Consider the following 18648-nt stretch of genomic DNA (forward strand, 5'->3'; position numbering starts at 1 on the left):
AAATTTGCCTGTTACTCCAGGTGTTTCTTGACTTCCTACTTTTGCATTCCAGTCCCCTGTAATGAAAAGGACATCTTTTTTGGGTGTTAGTGCTAAAAGATCTTGTAGGTCTTCATAAAACCGTCCAACTAGTGGAGGTGATGGAATTCCAGTTGAGCTGTTTCAAATCCTGAGAGATGATGCTGTGAAAGTGCTGCACTCAATATGCCAGCAAGTTTGGAAAACTCAGCAGTGGCCACAGGACTGGAAAAGGTCAGTTTTCATTCCAATTCCAAAGAAAGGCAATGCCAAAGAATGCTCAAACTACTGCACAATTGCACTCATCTCACATGACTTCAGCAATATGTGAACCGTGAACTCCCTGATGTTCAAGCTGGTTTTAGAAAAGGCAGAGGAACCAGAGATCAAATGGCCAACATCCGCTGGATCATGGAGAAACCAAGAGAGTTCCAGAAAAACATCTACTTCTGCTTTATTGACTATGCCAAAGCCTTTGACTGTGTGGATCACAATAAACTGTGGAAAATTCTGAAAGAGATGGGAATACCAGACCACCTAACCTGCCTCTTGAGAAATCTGTATACAGGTCAGGAAGCAACAGTTAGAACTGGACATGGACCAACAGACTGGTTCCAAATAGGAAAAGGAGTACGTCAAGGCTGTATATTGTCACCCTGCTTATTTAACTTCTATGCAGAGTACATCATGAGAAATGCTGGACTGGAAGAAACAAGCTGGAATCAAGATTGCCAGGAGAAATATCAATAACCTCAGATATGCAGATGACACCATCCTTATGGCAGAAAGTGAAGAGGAACTAAAAAGCCTCTTGATGAAAGTGAAAGAAGAGAGTGAAAAAGTTGGCTTAAAGCTCAACATTCAGAAAACGAAGATCATGGCATCTGGTCCCATCACTTCATGGGAAATAGATGGGGAAACAGTGGAAACAGTGTCAGACTTTATTTTGGGGGGCTCCAAAATCACTGCAGATGGTGACTGCAACCATGAAATTAAAAGACGCTTACTCCTTGGAAGAAAAGTTAGGACCTACTAGATAGTATATTCAAAAGCAGAGACATTACTTTGCCGACCAAGGTCCGTCTAGTCAAGGCTACGGTTTTTCCTGTGGTCATGTATGGATGTGAGAGTTGGACTGTGAAGAAGGCTGCGCGCTGAAGAATTGATGCGTTTGAACTGTGGTGTTGGAGAAGACTCTTGAGGGTCCCTTGGACTGCAAGGAGATCCAACCAGTCCATTCTGAAGGAGATCAGCCCTGGGATTTCTTTGAAGGGAATGATGCTAAAGCTGAAACTCCAGTAGTTTGGCCACCTCATGCGAAGAGTTGACTCATTGGAAAAGACTGTGATGCTGGGAGGGATTGGGGGCAGGAGGAGAAGGGGACGACAGATGATGAGATGGCTCGATGGCGTCACGGACTCAATGGACGTGAGGTTGAATGAACTCCGGGAGATGGTGATGGGCAGGGAGGCCTGGCGTGCTGCGATTCATGGGGTCGCAAAGAGTCAGACACGACTGAGTGACTGAACTGAACTGAACTGAACTGAACTGAATAATGAGAGATGTTGAGCATCTTTTCATGTGCTTTTTGACCATCTTTATGTTTCTGGAGAAATATCTATTTGGATCTTTCACCCATTTATTCATTGAGTTTATTGTTTTGATATTGTGCTACATGGGAAGTTTGTATATTTTGAAGATTAACCCTTCGTCAGTTGCTTTGTTTGCAAATATTTTCTCCCATTCTGAGGGTCCTCTTTGTTTTGTTTATGGTTTCCTTTACTGTGTAAAAGCTTTGGAATTTAATTAGGTCCCACTTGTTTATTTTTGTTTCGATTTTCATTTCTCTTGGAGGTGGATCAAAAAAGCCCCTGCTGCAGTTTATGTCAAGGAGTATTCTACCTGTGTTTTCCTCTTAAGAGTTTTATAGTGTTCAATCTCACATTTAGGTCTTTGATCTATTTTTAGTTTATGTGTGGTGTTAGGGAGTATTGTAATTTCATTCTTTTATATGTAGCTGTCCAGTTTTCCCAGTACCACTTATTAAAGAGATTGTCTTTTCTTCATTGTATATTCTTGCCTCCTTTGTCATAGATTTGGTGACTGTACCTGTGAGGCTTTGCCTTTAGGCTTTCTATCCTGTTTCATTGATATGTATTTCTGTTTTTGTGCCAGTATTGTATTGTCTTGATGACTGTAGCTTTGCAGTATAGACTGCAGTCAGAGAGCCTGATTCTTCCAGCTCCATTTTTCTTTCTCAAGATTGCTTTGGCTATTTGGAGTCATTTGTGTTTCCATACAAATTGTAAAAGTTTTCATTCTAATTTTGTGAAAAATGTCCTTGGTAATTTGTTAGAGATTGCATTGAATCTGTAGATTGCTTTGGATAGTGTAGTCATTTTCACAATATTGATACTTCCGTTCAAAGACCATCATATATTATTCCATCTGTTTGTGTCCTTTTTGATTTATTTCATCAAGACCTTATGGTTTTCTGAGTACAGGCCTTTTGCCTCCATAGGTAGGTTTATTCCTAGGTATTATATTCATTTTGTTGCAGTGGTAAATGGGATATTTTTCTTAAATTCTCTTTCTTATCTTTCATTGTTAGTGTGTAGGAGTGCAGGAGATTTCTGTGTGTCAGTTTTGTATCCTGCAAGTTTACCAGTTCACTGATTAACTCTTGTAGGTTTCTAATAATATTTTTAGGATATTCTATGTATTGTATCATATTATCTGCAAACAGTGAGTTTTGCTTCTTTTTTTTTCCAATTTGAATTCCTTTTATTTCTTTTTCTTCTCTGATTGCTGTGGCTAGGACATCCAACACTATTTTCAGTAATAGTGTAGAGAGGGAACATCATTGTATTGTTCCTTACCTTAGAAGAAATGATTTTAGTTTTTCACCATTGAGAATGTTTGCTGTGAATTTATCATACATGACCTATATAATGTTGAGGTAGATTCCCTCTGTGCACACTTTCTGGAGAGTTTTTATCATAAGTGAATGTTGAATTTTGTCAAAAGTTTTTTCTTCGTCTATTCAGAAGATCCTAGGGTTTTTATTCCTCAATTTGTTGATGAAGTATATCCCCCTGGTTGATTTGTGTGTATTGAAGAATTCTTACATCCCTGGGATAAGTCCTACTTGATCATGGCGTATGTTGCTTTTAATGTGTTGTTGGATTCTGTTTGCTAGTATTTTGTTGAGGATTTTTGTGTCTGTATTCATCAGTGATATTGACCTGTAATTTTCTTTTGTAATTCTATTAATATGTTTTTCTTTTATCAGGGTGATGGTTTATAGAATGAGGTTGGGAGTGTTCCTTCCTCTTCAATCTTTTTCAGAAAATTTGAGATCAATAAGTGTTTACTCTTTTCTAAATGTGTAGAATTCACTGTGAAACCATCTGGTCCTGGGCTTTTATTTGTTGGAAGATTTTTAATCACAGTTTCAATTTCATTACTTGTGAATCTTCTGTTTATAATTCTATTTCTTCCTGATTCAGTCTTGGATGGTTGTACCTTTTAAAAAATCTGTCCATTTCTTTCATGTTGTCCATTTTATTGGTTTGCAGTTGTTGTAGTATTCTTTGTATTTCTGCAGTGTCAGCTGTAACTTCATTTCTCATTTCTAATTTTACTGATTTGAGTCCTGTCACTTTTTTTCTTGATGAGTCTCAATGAAGGTTTATCAGTTTTATCTATCTTCTCAAAGATCCTGGCTTTTTATTTCATTGTTCTTTGCTATTTTTTTCTTTGTTTCTATTTCAGTAATTTTTGTTCTGATCTTTATGATTTCTTTCTACTAACTGTGGGTTTTGTATGTTCTTTCTCTAGTGGCTTCAAGTATAAGTTTAGGTTGTTTGAGATTTTTTTCTTGTTCCTTTAGGTGAGATTGTATTGCTGTAAAGTTCCTTCTTAGAACTGCTTTTGTTGCATCCCATGGATTTTGACTGTTCATGCTTTTGTTGTCATTTGTTTCTGGGTTTTTTTTTTCATCTTTTATTTATTCTGTGATCCATTGGTTGTGCAGTAGCACATTGTTTAGCATCCATGTGTTTGTGTGTTGTAATTGATTTCTAATTTCATAGCATTGAGGTTGGAAAGGACACCTGATATGATTTCAGTTTTCTTAATTTTACCAAGGCTTGATTTGGGACCCAAGCTATGGTCTATCCTGGAGAATGTTCCATATGCACTTGAGAAGAAAGTATATTCTGCTGCTTTTGGATAGAATATCCTATAAGTATCAGTTAAAACTATCTGGTCTAATATGCCATTTAAAGCTTTTTGTTTCCATATTAATTTTCAGTCTGGATGATCTGTTCATTAGCATCACTGGGATATTGAAGTCCCCCACTATTATTGTGTTACTGTTATTTCCCTTTTATGGGTATTAGCATTTGCCTTATGTATTAAGGTGTTAGATGCATAAATATTTACAGTTGTTATATCTTCTTCCTGGATTGATCCCTTGATCATTATGTACTGTCCTTCCTTATCTCATGTAAACAGTCTTCATTTCACAGTCTGTTTTGTCTGATATGATTATTCCTACTCCAGTTTTATTTTGATTTCCATTTGCACGGATTACCTTTTGCCATTCCCTCACTTTTCCATTTGTGTGTCTATAGGTCTGAAGTGTGTCTCTTTTAGACAGGTTATATACAGATTTTGTTTTGGTGTCCATTCAGCTGTGTCTTTTGGTTGGAGCATTTAATCCATTTACCTTTAAGTTAATTTTTGATATGTATGTTTCTCCTGCCATTCTTGTTTTGAATTTGTTTTTGTAAGTCTTTTTTCTTCCCTTTCTCGTTTGTTCTCTTATGTTTCTTGCCTAGAGAAGTTCCTTTAGCAGTTGTTGTAAAGCTGGTTTGGTGGGGCTTTATTCTCTTAGCTTTTGCTTATCTGTAAAGCTTTTGATTTATCAAATGTGAATGAGACTGTTGCTGGGTAGAGTATTCTTCACTGTAGATTTTTTCCTTTCATCACTTTAGATATATCCTGTCAGTCTCTTGTTGCCTGCAGAATTTCTCCTGAAAAATCAGCTGATAACCTTATGGGGATTCCCTTGTATGGTATTTGTTGCTTTTACCATTTTTTACTTTGTATTTAATTTTTGTTAGTTTAACTAATATGTGTCTTGTGTTGCTTCTTGGATTTTGCTGTATGGGACTCTCTACATTTCCTGGACTTGGGTGACTGTTTCCTTTCCCATGTCAGGGAATTTTTTGACTCTACCTTCAGATGTTTTCTCAGGTCCTTTCTCTTTTTCTTCTTCTGTTGGGGCCTATTTAATTTGAATTTTGGTACATGTAGTGGTTTCAGAGGTCTCTTGAGAGTGTGTTCTTTTCATTCTCTTTCCTGGATTCTGTTTTGTGCCAGAGATTTCCAGTATTCTGCCTTCTGGGTTACTCATCTGTTCTTCTGCCTTAGTTATTCTGCAATTGATTCCTTTTAGCATATTTTCAATTAGGTTATTGTCTTAGTTATTTCTGTTTAGTCTTTAGGTTAAAATTTCCTTGTATCTTCTTGATCGTTGCCTTCATTCTAAGATCTTGGACCACCTTCACTTTCATTACTGTGAATTATTTTTCAGATAGATTGCTTATCTCTTCATTTAGTTGTTCTTGGATGTTTCTGTCTTGCTACTTCATGTCATCATATTTCTTTGTCATCTCTTTTTTTTCCAGCTTACTGTTTGTTGTCTCCTTTCTGCAGGTTTCCAGTGGCAGTTCCTCTTGCTTCTGGAGTTTCTTTCCTGATGGATGTGGTTTCTCCAGAGGCTTATGCCTTTATATTCTTGATCTGAGTTTGATTTGCCTTGGAAATGAACAGATGATCTCTGTTCATTTCCAAGGCAAACCATTCACTATCACAGTAATCCAAGTCTATGCCCCGACCACTAATGCTGAGGAAGCTGAAGTGGAATGGTTCTATAAAGACCTACAAGACCTTCTAGAACTAACACCCCCAAAAGATGCCCTTTTCATTATAGGGGACTGGAATGCAAAAGGAGGAAGTCAGGAGATACCTGGAGTAACAAGCAAATTTGGCCTTGGAGTACAAAATGAAGCAGGTAAAAGACTAATAGAGTTTTGCCAAGAGAACACACTGGTCATAGCGAACACCCTCTTCCAACAACACAAAAGAAGACTTTACACATGGATATCACCAGATGGTCAGTACTAAAATCAGATTGATTATATTCTTTGCAGCCAAAGATGAAGAAGCTCTGTACAGTCAGCAAAAACAAGACCGGGAGCTGACTGTGGCTCAGATCATGAATTCCTTATTGCAAAATTCAGACTTAAGAAAATATGGAAAACCACTAGGCCATTCAGGTATGATCTAAATCAAATCTCTTACAGTGATACAGTGGAAGTGACAAGTAGGTTTAAGGGATTAGATTTGATAGACAGAGTGCCTGAAGAACTATTGATGGAGGTTTGTACATACAGGAGGCAGTGATCAAGACCATCTCTAAGAAAAAGAAATGCCAACAGGCAAAATGGTTGTCTGATGAGGGCTTACAAATAGCTGAGCAAAGAAGAGAAGTGAAAACCAAAGGAGAAAAGGAAAGATATACCCATTTGAATGCAGAATTCCAAAGAATAGCAGGGAGAGATAAGAAAGCCTTCCTCAGTGATCAGTGCAAAGAAATAGAGGAAAACAGTAGAATGGGAAAGACTAGAGATGACTTCAAGAACATTAGAGATACCAGGGGAACATTTCATGCAAATATGGACACAATAAAGGACAGAAATGGTATGAACCTAACAGAAGCAGATGATATAAAGAAGAGGTGGTAACAATACACAGAACTATATAAAAAAGATCTTCATGACACAGATAATCACAATGGTGTGATCACCCACGCTCACCTAGGGCCTGACATCCTGGAATGTGAAGTTAGGTTGGCCTTAGGAAGCATCACTATGAACAAAACTAGTGGAGGTGATGGAATTCCAGTAGAACTATTTCAAATCCTAAAAGATGATGCTTTGAAATTGCTTTAGTCAATATGCGAGCACATTTGGAAAACTCAGCAGTGGCCACAGGACTGGAAAAGGTCAGTTTTCATTCCAGTTCCAAAGAAAGGCAATGCGAAAGAATGTTCAAACTATTGCACAAAGGCAGTCATCTCACATGTAGCTCAGACAGTAAAGCATCTGCCTACAATGCTGGAGACCCAGGTTCGATCCCTGGGTCGGGAAGATCCTCTGGAGAAGGAAATGGCAACCCACTCCAGTATTCTTGCCTGGAAAATCCCATGGACAGAGGAGTCTGGTAGGCTACAGTCTGTGTGGTCGCAAAGAGTCGGACACGACTGAGCGACTTCACTTACGCTTTCACATGCTAGCAAAGTAATGTTCAAAATTCTCCAAGCCAGGTTTCAGTAGTACGTGAACCATGAACTTCCACATGTTCAATCTGGATTTAGAAAAGGCAGAGGAACCAGAGATCAAATTGCCAACATCTGTTGGATCATTGAAAAGGCAAGAGTTCCAGAAGAACATCTATTTCTGCTTTATCAACTACGGCGAAGCCTTTGTGTGGATCACAACAAACTGGAAAATTCTTCGAGAGATTGGAATACCAGACCATCCTACCTGCTTCCCAAGAAATCTATATGCAGGTCAAAAAGCAACAGTTAGAACTGGACATGGAACAGCAGACTGGTTCCAAATTGTGAAGTGAGTGCATCAAGGCTGTATATTGTCACCCTGCTTATTGAACTTATGTGCAGAATGCATCATACGAAATGCGAGACTAGCTGAAGCACAAGCTGGAATCAAGATTGCTGGGAGAAATATCAATAACCTCAGATATGCAGATGTTACCACCCTTATGGCAGAAATCAAAGAAGAATTAAAGAGCCTCTTGATGAAAGTGAAAGAGGAGAGTGAAAAACTTGACTTAAAATTCAACATTCAGAAAACTGAGATCATGGCATTCAGTCCCATCACTTCATGGGAAATGGGTGGGAAAACAATGGAAACAGTAACAGACTTTATTTTTTTGGGCTCCAAAATCATTGCTGATGGTGACTGCAACCACGAAATTAAAAGATGCTTGTTCCTTGGAGGAAAAACTGTGACCAACCTTGACAGCATATTAAAAAGCAGAGACATTACTTTGCCAACAAAAGTCCATCTAGTCAGAGCTATGGTTTTTCCATAGTCATGAATGGATGTGAGAATTGGATCAGAAAGAAAGCAAAGAACTGATGCTTTTGAACTGTGGTGTTAGAGAAGACTCTTGAGAGTCCCTTGGACTGCAAGGAGGTAAAAGTGGCCAATCCTAAAGGAAATCAGTCCTGAATATTCATTGGAAGGACTGATGTTGAAGCTGAAACTCCAATTCTTTGATGGGAAGAACTGACTCATCGGGAAAAGACCCTAATCTGGGAAAGATGGAAGGCAGGAGAAGGGCACAACAGAGGATGAGATGGTTGGATGGCATCACTGACTCTATGGACATGAGTTTGGGTAAGCTCCAGGAGTTGGTGATGGACAGGGAAGCCTGGTGTGCTGCAGTCCATGGGGTCACAAAGAGTCGGACATGACTGAGCAACTGAACTGAGCTGTAGTGATTGGAGCCTGCCCTGGATATTGAGTGGGCCCTCCTGGTTGCTTTGTCGCTATCACTGCCCTGTCACGGGCGAGGTCTCCCTAGTTTTTAAAGCGGAATTTCCAAAATCTGTTTCCTAGCTGTGACTCTGATCTGCTCTGTGATGTAGGCAGGATTAGAGCACTCTCACTTGTAGGGAGGCCTCTGAGTTTTAATCTTTTGGAGCTGTTCACCTGTTATTGTACTCTGTTGTGTCCCCTTTCAGCTGTTTTGTGTGCTCACAACTTGTATTCTTATGGGTGCTGCTCTGGGTCCCACCTTAACTATAAGTATGCCTGCAGTTGGCCCTGATGACTCTTCAGGTATTGTTTTCACATGTCCTCCAGCATGGGTCCAGTGAAGTTAGGTATCAGTGCTGCAGTAGTCATTCAGCTGGTCACACGGTGTGAGCAGTGGACGCAGCTCGAACTCTGGTTTGTCCCTGTCTTCACATGTACCTGTCTAGAGAGTTCACAGCTGCTATAGCCCATCCCAGTTGCAAAGTACTTGTTCTTTTGGATGTTTCATAGGGGCTGAATTTAGGAAGCTGTCAGTGGAGGTGTAACTTCGCAGTTTGCATAGCCTTGAGGAGAGGTTTTGACTCATCTTTTTTAGTTACATAGCTGTTGGGGTTTCCCCTGGATCAGGAAATGGCAACCCACTGCAGTACTCTTGCCTGAAAAATTCCATGGATGGAGGAGCCTGGTGGGCCACGGTCCATGGGGTTGCAAAGAGTCGCACACGACTGAGTGACTTCACTTCCTGGGGCTTAGCTGTGGTTTTCAGCCCCTCCTCTGGGTGAATTTCCTAGTGTGTATGTGTGTGTGTTTGGTGGGAGTGGGGGTTGTGCTATCTGTGCCCTTCTGTGATAATGAGGTAGATCCCTGGACCCATTCAAAAATTTCCTAGTAATGAGGATTTTCTGTGTGCTCCCTGGACAACAGGGCAACTCTTGGTCCTGATAATGGATTTCCTAGTGGAGGCTAGTTACCTGCACCCTCCTGGGACAGTAAGGTAGGTCCCAGCACCCACTGGTGGACTTCCTAGTAGCAGGAAATATACTTGCCCTCCCAGGACAGCAGAGTGGGTTCTGACATCCACTGATGGATTTCCCAGTTTTGAAAGCTATCCATGCCATGCCAGGACAGAGGGGCAGGTCCTGGTACCCAATGACAGATTATGTAGTAGAGAGATCTGTTTATATCCTTCTGGGACAGTTGGGGGGTTGTCAGCAACTACTGACATTTCCTGTGTGGAAGCTTCATGCGTCATCACATACAGCCTGGGCAGGTCATGGGGCCTGCTGATGAAATTCTAGTGGCTGGATCGTACCCCTCCGGGTCAGCTGGGGTCGATCCTGTGCCCCCCACCCCCAGAAGAATCCCTCATAGGTAAAGCTGTTTGTGCCCCTCCAGCCCAGCAGGGGTGGATCCTGTGACCTGCCTGTGGAAATTTTCTTTTGGAAGCTGGCCACGCCCTTTCAGGTCAGCAGGGTGAGTCCTAGGGCCCCTGGTGGAACTGCTAGCCGCTGAATCTCTCTGTGCTTTTCTGCGTCAGCAGGGGCAGGTTCTGTGCCTTGCTGGCAGGACCTCTGGTTGGGGAGCTGTCTGTGCCCTCCCGGGACAGCCTAGGCAGGTCCCGGGCCCTCTGGGGGAGCTCCCTGTGGCTGGAGTGTCTGTGCCCCTCTAGGTCAGTGGAGGTGGGTCCTCCGGCCCGCTGGTGCAATTTCCAGTAGCTCAGTCTCGCCCTTCTGTGTCAGCCAGTGGGGTTTCTAGTTTTGGAAGCTGTCTGTGCCCTTCCAGCTCTGCATGGGCAGGGCCTGGTGTCTGCCTGTGGGCCTGAAAGAGGTAGCCATGCCCACCTGGATCCCAGGATGGCAGCAGCGGTGATTTGCACCCACACAAGGAGCCCCTGTAGGTGAAGTCCTGTTGCTTGGGAGTGCTCACAGGAAAAGAAGCTTTTATGGTGATCCCGCTTCTCTCTTCCTCCCTCTCCCAGTGAGGGTGTCTTGCCTTTTTGGGGAGCCCAGACTTCTTCCTAGTACACCCTCAGTTGCCATGGCCTGAACTCTTCGGCTGTTTCTGCACCTAACCTTTGTCCCCTCCCTGGGGTGGAGCTTCAGAGTCTGAGCTTTACTTGGCACTTGACCCCCGTCCTTACTGACAGAGGAGCATTTCACGTTGAGGAGCATAGGCTGGTGGTGACTTCCACAAGCCTGTTGCTGCTCTCTTGTTTTTAGGCTCCAAAACCTCTGCCTCTATCCAGTCTAATTTCTTTGCTGGTGAAGAGCCTTTCCAAGATGTGGGAGCCTTTCCTCCTTCACAGTTCTCTCCCTGGGGTGCAGGCCTGATTCCTTCTTTTTCTTTCTCCTTTTGTCCTACTCAGTTACATGGAGGTTTTCCTTGTCTTTTTGGAGGTCCAGTGTCTTCTGTCAGTGCTCAGTAGCTATCTCTGTGAATAGTTCCACTTGTAGGTGTATTTTCAAATGTATTTTCAATGTTTCTGTGAAGGGAGTTTAACTGCTTCCTGTTCTCCCACCATTTTAAACCCCGCCTCAGGAGTTCATTCAATATTGATTATATTGAATTAAAATTACTTGAGAAAGAGCTGATACAAGAAGGACACTTTGACCTCTCGTCTCTACCTTCCTGAAAACAGGGAATAAATCTCATAAAAGATGCAGTCCTTGTATCTTGAGGTAGAAAGAAATTTTTATCACCAGGGATAGGGAATTTCAGGCCAAAAAGCCAGACCTTGTCACTCCTTCTTCATTCTTGTTAATAATTGAGTTTTTTATTTTCGGCTATACTGGGTCTTTGTTGCTGTGTGTGGGCTTTTTCTAGTTGAGAGTGGGGCCTCCTCTCTAGTTGTGGTGCATGGGCTTTTCATTGTGGTGGCTTCTCTTGTGGACCACTGGCATGGTGCGTGGGCTTCAGTAGTTGTGGCACGTGGACTCAGTAGTTGCGTTTCCAGGCTCTGTAACACACGTTCAATAGTGTGACATCTGGGCTTAGTTGCTCTGTGTTATGTGAGATCTTTCTGGATTAAGAATCAAACCCATATCTCCCTTATTGGCTGGTAGATTCTTTACCACTGAGCCACGAGGGAAGCCCTTCTGCTTTTTAATTGGAGTATAATTGCTTTCCAATGTTGTATTACTTTCCTAAAATGAAGCGAACCAGTTATATTTACAGATATATTCCCTCCCTCTTGAACTTTCCTCTCTCCATCCCATCCAGGTGGGTCATCACAGGGCACTGAGCTGAGTTCCCTGTGCTATACAGAAAGTTCCCACTGTCTATCAGTTTTACACATGGCAGTGTATTTATATTGAACCTAATCTCCAATTCATCCCACCTTCCCTTTCCCCCTGTGTGGCCACGTGTCCTTTCTGTCCTTCTGTGTTTCTGTTCCTGCCCTGCAGGTAGGTTCATCTGTACCATTTTTCTGTATTCCACATACATGTGTTAATATACAACATTTGTTTTTCTAACTTGCTTCACTCTATATGATAGACTTTAGATACAGCCACATCTCTACAAATGAGTCAGTTTTATGGCTGAGTAGTATTCCATTGTGTGTGTACCACATCTTTATACAGTCGTCTGTTGATGGGCATCTAGGTTGTTTCCATGTCCTGGCTATTGTAAATAGTGCTACAGTGAACAACGGGGTACATGTTTCTTTTTAAATTATGGTTTTCTCAAGATATATGCCCCATAGTGAGATTGCTGGGTCATATGGTAGTTCTATTTTTCGTTTTTAAGAAACCTCCATACCATTCTCCACTGTGGCTATATTAATTTACATTCCTACCAACAGTGCAAGAAAGTTCCCTGTTCTCTGAATCCTTTCCAGCATTTATTATTTGTGGATTAAAAAAAAATTATTCTTTTATTTTTAAATCTTTTTGTTTATTAGTTTTTTGTTTTGTTTTTTATTATTTTGTTTGTTTATGGATTTTTTGATGATGACCGTTCTGACCAGGATGAGGTAATACCTCATTGTAGTTTTGATTTGCATTTTTCTAATAATGAGAAATGTTGAGCATCATTTTATGTGCTTTTTAACCATCTGAAGGTCTTCTTTGGAGCAATATCTGTTTAAGTTTTCCACTCTTTTTTGATTGGAAATTTTTTTTTATATTGAGCTGCATGAGAAGTTTGTATATTTTGGAGATTAATCCATTGTCAGTTGCCTCATTTGCATGTATCATTTCCCATCCTGAGATTCTTCTCTTTGTTTTGTTCATGGTTCCGTTTGCTGTGCAAAATCTTTGAAGTTTAATTAGGCCAATTAATTTATTTTTGTTTTTATTTTCATTATTTTAGAAGATGAATTGAAAAATATATTGCTGCAATTTTTGTCAGAGTGTGTTCTCCCTATGGTTCCCTCTAAAAGTTTTATAGTATTTGACCTTACATTTAGGTCTTTAATCTGTTTCAAGTTTTCTTTTGTGTATGGTGTTAGGGTATGCTCCAGATTCTTTCTCTTGCAGGTAGCTGTTCAGTTTTCCCAGTGCCAGTTACTGAAAAGACCGTCTTTCTGTCGTCGTATATTCCTGTTTCCTTTGTCATAGATTAGGTGACCATATGTGGGTGGGTTTGTCTCTGGGCTTTCTATCCTGTGCCATTGATCTGTATGTCTGCTTTTGTGCCAGTACCACACTGTCTTGATGACTGTAGCTTTGTAGTGTAGTCTGAAGTCAGCCTGTAGTATAGCCCGACCCCTCCAGTTCCATTTTTCTTTCTCAAGGTTGTATTGGCTGTTTGTGATCTCTTTTGTTTTCATATAAATTGTAAAATTTTTTGTTATAGATCTGTGAAAAATGCCATTGGTAGTTTTAATACGGATTTCATTGAACCTGTAGATTGGTGATATAGTCATTTTCACAGTATTGATTTTTCCATTCCATACACCAGAAACATGATGTGTCTCTCTATCTGAGTCATCTTTTATTTCTTTCATCAGTATCTTGTAGTTTTCTCAGTATAGATCTTTTATGTTTTTAGATTGGCTTATTCCTAGGTATTCTATTACTTTTTTTGTGGTGGTAAATGAAATTGTTTCCTTAATTTCTCTTTCTGATCTTTCTTTGTTAGTGCATAGGTATGCATACAAGAGATTTCTGTGCAGTAATTTTGTATCCTGCATCTTTATCAAATTCTAGTAAATTAGTTCTAGTAGTTACCTGGTAGCATCTTTTAGGATTTTCTGTGCATAGTACCATGTCATCTGCAAACAGTGAATTTTACTTCTTTTCCAGTTTCAGTTCAGTTCAGTGATTCAGTCATATCCGACTCTTTGCAACCCCATGGACTGTAGCATGCTAGGCTTCTCTGTCCTTTACCATCTCCCAGAGCTTGCTCAAACTCAGGACCATTGAGTCAGTGATGCCATCCAACCATCTCATCCTCTCTCATCCCCTTTTCCTCCTGCCTTCAATCTTTCCCAGCATCAGGGTCTTTTCTAATGAGTCAGCCCTTTGCATCAGGTGACCAAAGTATTGAAGCTTTTCAATTTCATTTTCTTTTTTTTTGATAGCTGTAGCCAGGACTTCTAATACTATGTTGAATAAACGTGGTAGAGTGGACATACTTGTTGTGTTCCTGATCTTACTGAAAATGCTTTCCACTTTTCACCTCTAAGTATGATGTTATCTGTAGGTTTGTCCTATATGGCCTTTATTATTTTGAGGCAGGTTACCTCTAAACCCACTTTCTGGAGAGGTTTTTTTTTCCTTAATTATAAAAGTGTGTTGAATTTTGTTAAAAATTTGTTTTGCATCTATTGAGATAATCATGTGGTTTTTATTCTTAAGTTTATTATACTATGTATCACATTGACTGATTTGTGTATATCGAGTAATCCTTACATCTCTGGGATAAACCCCACTTGATCATGATCCTTGTAATGTATTGTTGGATTATGTTTGCTAGCAGTTTGTTGAGGATTTTTGCGTCTGTGTTCATCAGTGATACTGACATGTAATTTCACTTTTTTTTTTTTTTTTTGTGAGATCTTTGGTTTGGTATCAGAGTGATGGTGGCCTTTTAGGTGAGTTTTGGAGTGTTCCTCTAATTTCCTGAAAGAGTTTCAGAAGAGTCGGTTTTGTTTCTTCTCTAAATGCTGGATAGAGTTTGCCACAGTTTCAGTTTCATTTCTTTCCATTGATCTGTTCATATTTTCTGTTTCTTCATGGTTCAGTCTTGGAAGGTTGTATTTTTCTAAGAACTTGTTCATTTTTTCTGGATTGTCCATTTTGTTGACCTATAGTTGCTTACAGTAATCTCTTCTGATCCTTTGCATTTCTGTGGTGTCAGTTGTAAGTTCTCGTTTTCTTTTTTAATTTTATTGATTTGAGTCCTCTTTCTCTTTTTCTTGATGGGTCTGGCTAAAAGTTTGTCAATTTTGTTCATCTTCCCAAAGAACCAGCTTTTAGTTTCAGTGATTTTTGCTATTGTTTTCTTTGTTTCTGTTTCATTTATTTCTGCTCTGATTTTTATAATTTTTTTTATTTCTACTAACTTTGGATTTTTTCTTCTTTATCTAGTTGCTCTAGGTATAAGATTAAATTGTTTGAGATTTTTCTTGTTTCTCTTGGTAGGGTCGAAGTAAGCTTCCCTCTTAGGACTGCTTTTGCTGTATCCCATAGGTTTTGGGTTGTTGTGTTGTTGTTTTTCTCTATATTTTTTAGTTTCCTCTGATTTTTTCAGTGATCTCTTGGTTATTTAGTAGCATATTGTTTGGCCTCCATGTGTTTGTGTTTTTGACTTTTTTTTCTTGTAATTGATTTCTAGTCTCATAGTGTTGTGTTTAGAAAAGATGCTTGAAATGATTTCAGTTTTCTTAAATATTCAAGGGGCCTTCTCCTGATGTGGTAACCTCTCCTCTTCTTCAGCCACTCCCCCACCCCCACCCCGGCCCCACCACCCCAAGGTTATGGATTCCATCTCGTTTCCTCTTTTGCTTTATGTCTCTTCTCTCCATCCTATCTGGTTATTTGGGGATCTTTTCTTGTCTTTTAATGTATCCAAGATCCTCTGCTAATGTTCAGCATGTGGTATGTTTAAATTGTTTCATTTGTAGATGTAATTAGTGATGTGCTTGTGAGAAGAAGTGAACCTCAGGTCCTTCTGTTCCAGCATCTTGACTGGTCTCATCTCCTTATATGTTCTTTAAGTTATATCTGAAGTAGTTTTTTTCCTCTAAAAAAAACTAGGTGTATACCTTTCTCGGCTTTAATTTATTTTGAGGCATACTCTATTCTTTGTAGAAATCCAACTCGATTCTCATCCTGGTGTGTGACATTGTCCCCTGATATTATATTTATAAATAATTCTCTCCTTTTTTCATTTTTATGTAACTCTTTATAATAGTGATAAATACTCTTTTGATAAAATGTAATATTTGTTATATTTATCTTCTCTTATCCTCATTTCCTTAGATTCCAGGTTTTTTAGGGTAGTTCTATTTTTATTTCTTTTTATTTGTTTTAAATATTTATTGTTAAAATTTATTTGACCGTGCTGAGTGTTGCATCACAGTCTTTGATCTTCATTGTGGCATGCAAACTCTGAGTTGCAGCATGCTAACTCTTAGTTATGGCGTGCAGTATTTTTAGTTGTGGCATGTGAACTCTTAGCAACAGCATGTGGTATCTAGTTCCCTGATGGATCATATTTGGCCCCTCTACATTGGGAATCTAGAGTATTAGTCAGTGGAGCACCATGGAATTTCCCAGGTGTTTCTTTTCATTTTTCTTTTCTCATTATTGCAAAACTGTGCCTTACATATATAGGCATTCAAATATATGTTGAATTTTAAATGCACTTATGATTTTTATATGTTCAAACAATAATATGCAATTTCATAGTTACTGTAGTAGCAGTAAATATTCTGTTATAACCACATGAAAAGTACTGACATTTAATATTGCAATTGAATTTCAGTAGAAGATGGTGGTCTAAGCTGGCTAAGGAAGTCTTATCAAAGAATGAAAGAACAAGCTGAGAAACAAAATAGAAATTTTGAGGACATTGTAGCTGAAAGATATGGGGTAAGTCTTGGTATTTAGGAGATAAATATTATTTTCAAAGTTATATAGAAATTGACTTTAACTTTGTTAGTGTTTTGTGCTAGGATACATTTTTTAATTGACTTGATATTAAATTTCAGTTCTAACTCTCTTCAACTGCTGAAGCCATGTTTTGCATTTCATTTTTAGATAAACCTGTGAGCGTATTTAAATACAAAATTTAATGAATATGAAACTTAAGTAAGGACAGTTTAAGAATGTATGTTTTTAAAGTAAAAGCAGCATTTTCTTGTTGTGAAGAAATTTCAATAGTATAGGAAAGTCTCCATAGAATATCTTTTGATATTAGTACTGTTTTTTTTTTGCTTTTAGAAAGTGATATTTATTCATTTTCTTCCAGTTTTATTAAGATATACTTGACATACAGTACTGCATAAGCTTAAGTTATGCAACATGATCTGTCTTACTTAAAACATGGCATGATTACTGTGTGTGTGTGTGTGTGTGTGTGTGTGTATAAAACAATGGAATAATGAAGCAATATATTTTAGAACCAGCTCCCCCATTCACAATGTGTGAATAATCTTTCTGTTTCAGTAGCTGTTGATGTCCTGTTTTTTAAAATTTGAATAGAAAGAGGTTTAGAAAGGAGTAAACAAAAAGTGAGAGAATTGTTATTGGCAGAGACATTACTTTGCCAACAAAGGTCCATCTAGTCAAGCTGTGGTTTTTCCAGTAGTCATGTATGGATGTGAGAGTTGGACTGTAAAGAAAGTTGAGTGCTGAATAATTGATGCTTTTGAACTGTGGTGTTGAAGAAGACTCTTGAGAGTCCCTTGGACTGCAAGGAGATCCATCCAGTCCATTCTGAAGGAGATCAGCCCTGGGATTTCTTTGGAAGGAATGATGCTAAAGCTGAAACGCCAGTACTTTGGCCACCTCATGCGAAGAGTTGACTCATTGGAAAAGACTTTGATGCTGGGAGGAATTGGGGGCAGGAGGAGAAGGGGATGACCGAGGATGAGATGGCTGGATGGCATCACCGACTCGAGGGACATGAGTTTGAGTGAACTCTGGGAGTTGGTGATAGACAGGGAGGGAGGCCTGGCATGCTGTGATTCATCGGGTTGCAAAGAGTTGGACATGACTGAGTGATTGAACTGAACTGATACACATATATACATACCTATATTTGCATGCTGTGCTGTGCTCAGTAACTCAGTCATGTCTGACTCTTTGCAACCTCATGGACTATAGCCCACCAGGGTCCTTTGTCCGTGGAATTTCCCAGAGAAGAATACTGGAGCAGGTTGCCATTTCCTTCTCCAAGGGATCTTCCTGACCCAGGGGTTGAACCTGCATCTCCTGTGTCTTCTGCACTGCAGGCAGATTCTTTACCCACTGAGCCACCTGGGAAACCCCATATATTTGCTTTGGCACAGACAATTTTTGGAAGGGCACATATGAAGCTAAAATAGTTATTTCCAGGGAGTGAGACTGTTGGGGATTCTATTGATGAAAGAGACTTTTCCACTTTAGACCTTTCTCCACTTTTTATGTATTCTTTAGAAAACAAATATGCATTTCTTTTATAATTGTATAAAATGGATGTGAGCTTGAGTGAACTCCGGGAGTTGGTGATGGACAGGGAGGCCTGGCGAGCTGCATTTCATGGGGTCGCAAAGAGCCAGACACGACTGAGTGACTTAACTGAACTGAAGAGAATCTATATTAGTATTTTGATATATATATAGGTATATATTTAATTTTTTCCTAATTATTATATAATTTTAAAATAGTTTTACAAAAGTAGGCATATAGACTGGGCTTCCCTGGAGGTTCAGTGGTAAAGAATCTGCCTGCCAATGCAGAAGACCTAAGACATGCAAGTTCGATCCATGAGTTGGGCAAATCCCTTGGAGCAGGAGATAGCAAACCACTCTATTATTCTTGCCTGGAAAAATTCTGTGAACAGA

General features: G+C 39.5%; 1 protein-coding gene across 2 annotated transcripts in view; it reads left to right on the forward strand.

Annotated features, from left to right (window-relative positions):
- Nucleotides 1–18648, forward strand: part of CWF19L2 (CWF19 like cell cycle control factor 2) — a 155464-nt gene that overhangs the window by 35174 nt on the left and 101642 nt on the right. The window contains exons 7-8 of one of the 2 annotated variants that reach the window (XM_069554926.1): nt 6240–6365; nt 16587–16693. In XM_069554926.1, the coding sequence (XP_069411027.1) occupies nt 6240–6365; nt 16587–16693 (233 nt within the window). The remainder of the gene's footprint in view (nt 1–6239; nt 6366–16586; nt 16694–18648) is intronic. The other variant, XM_069554927.1, reaches the window with a different exon arrangement.

The sequence above is a fragment of the Ovis canadensis genome, chromosome 15 (genome assembly GCF_042477335.2).
Source record: "Ovis canadensis isolate MfBH-ARS-UI-01 breed Bighorn chromosome 15, ARS-UI_OviCan_v2, whole genome shotgun sequence".
NCBI lineage: Eukaryota > Metazoa > Chordata > Mammalia > Artiodactyla > Bovidae > Ovis > Ovis canadensis.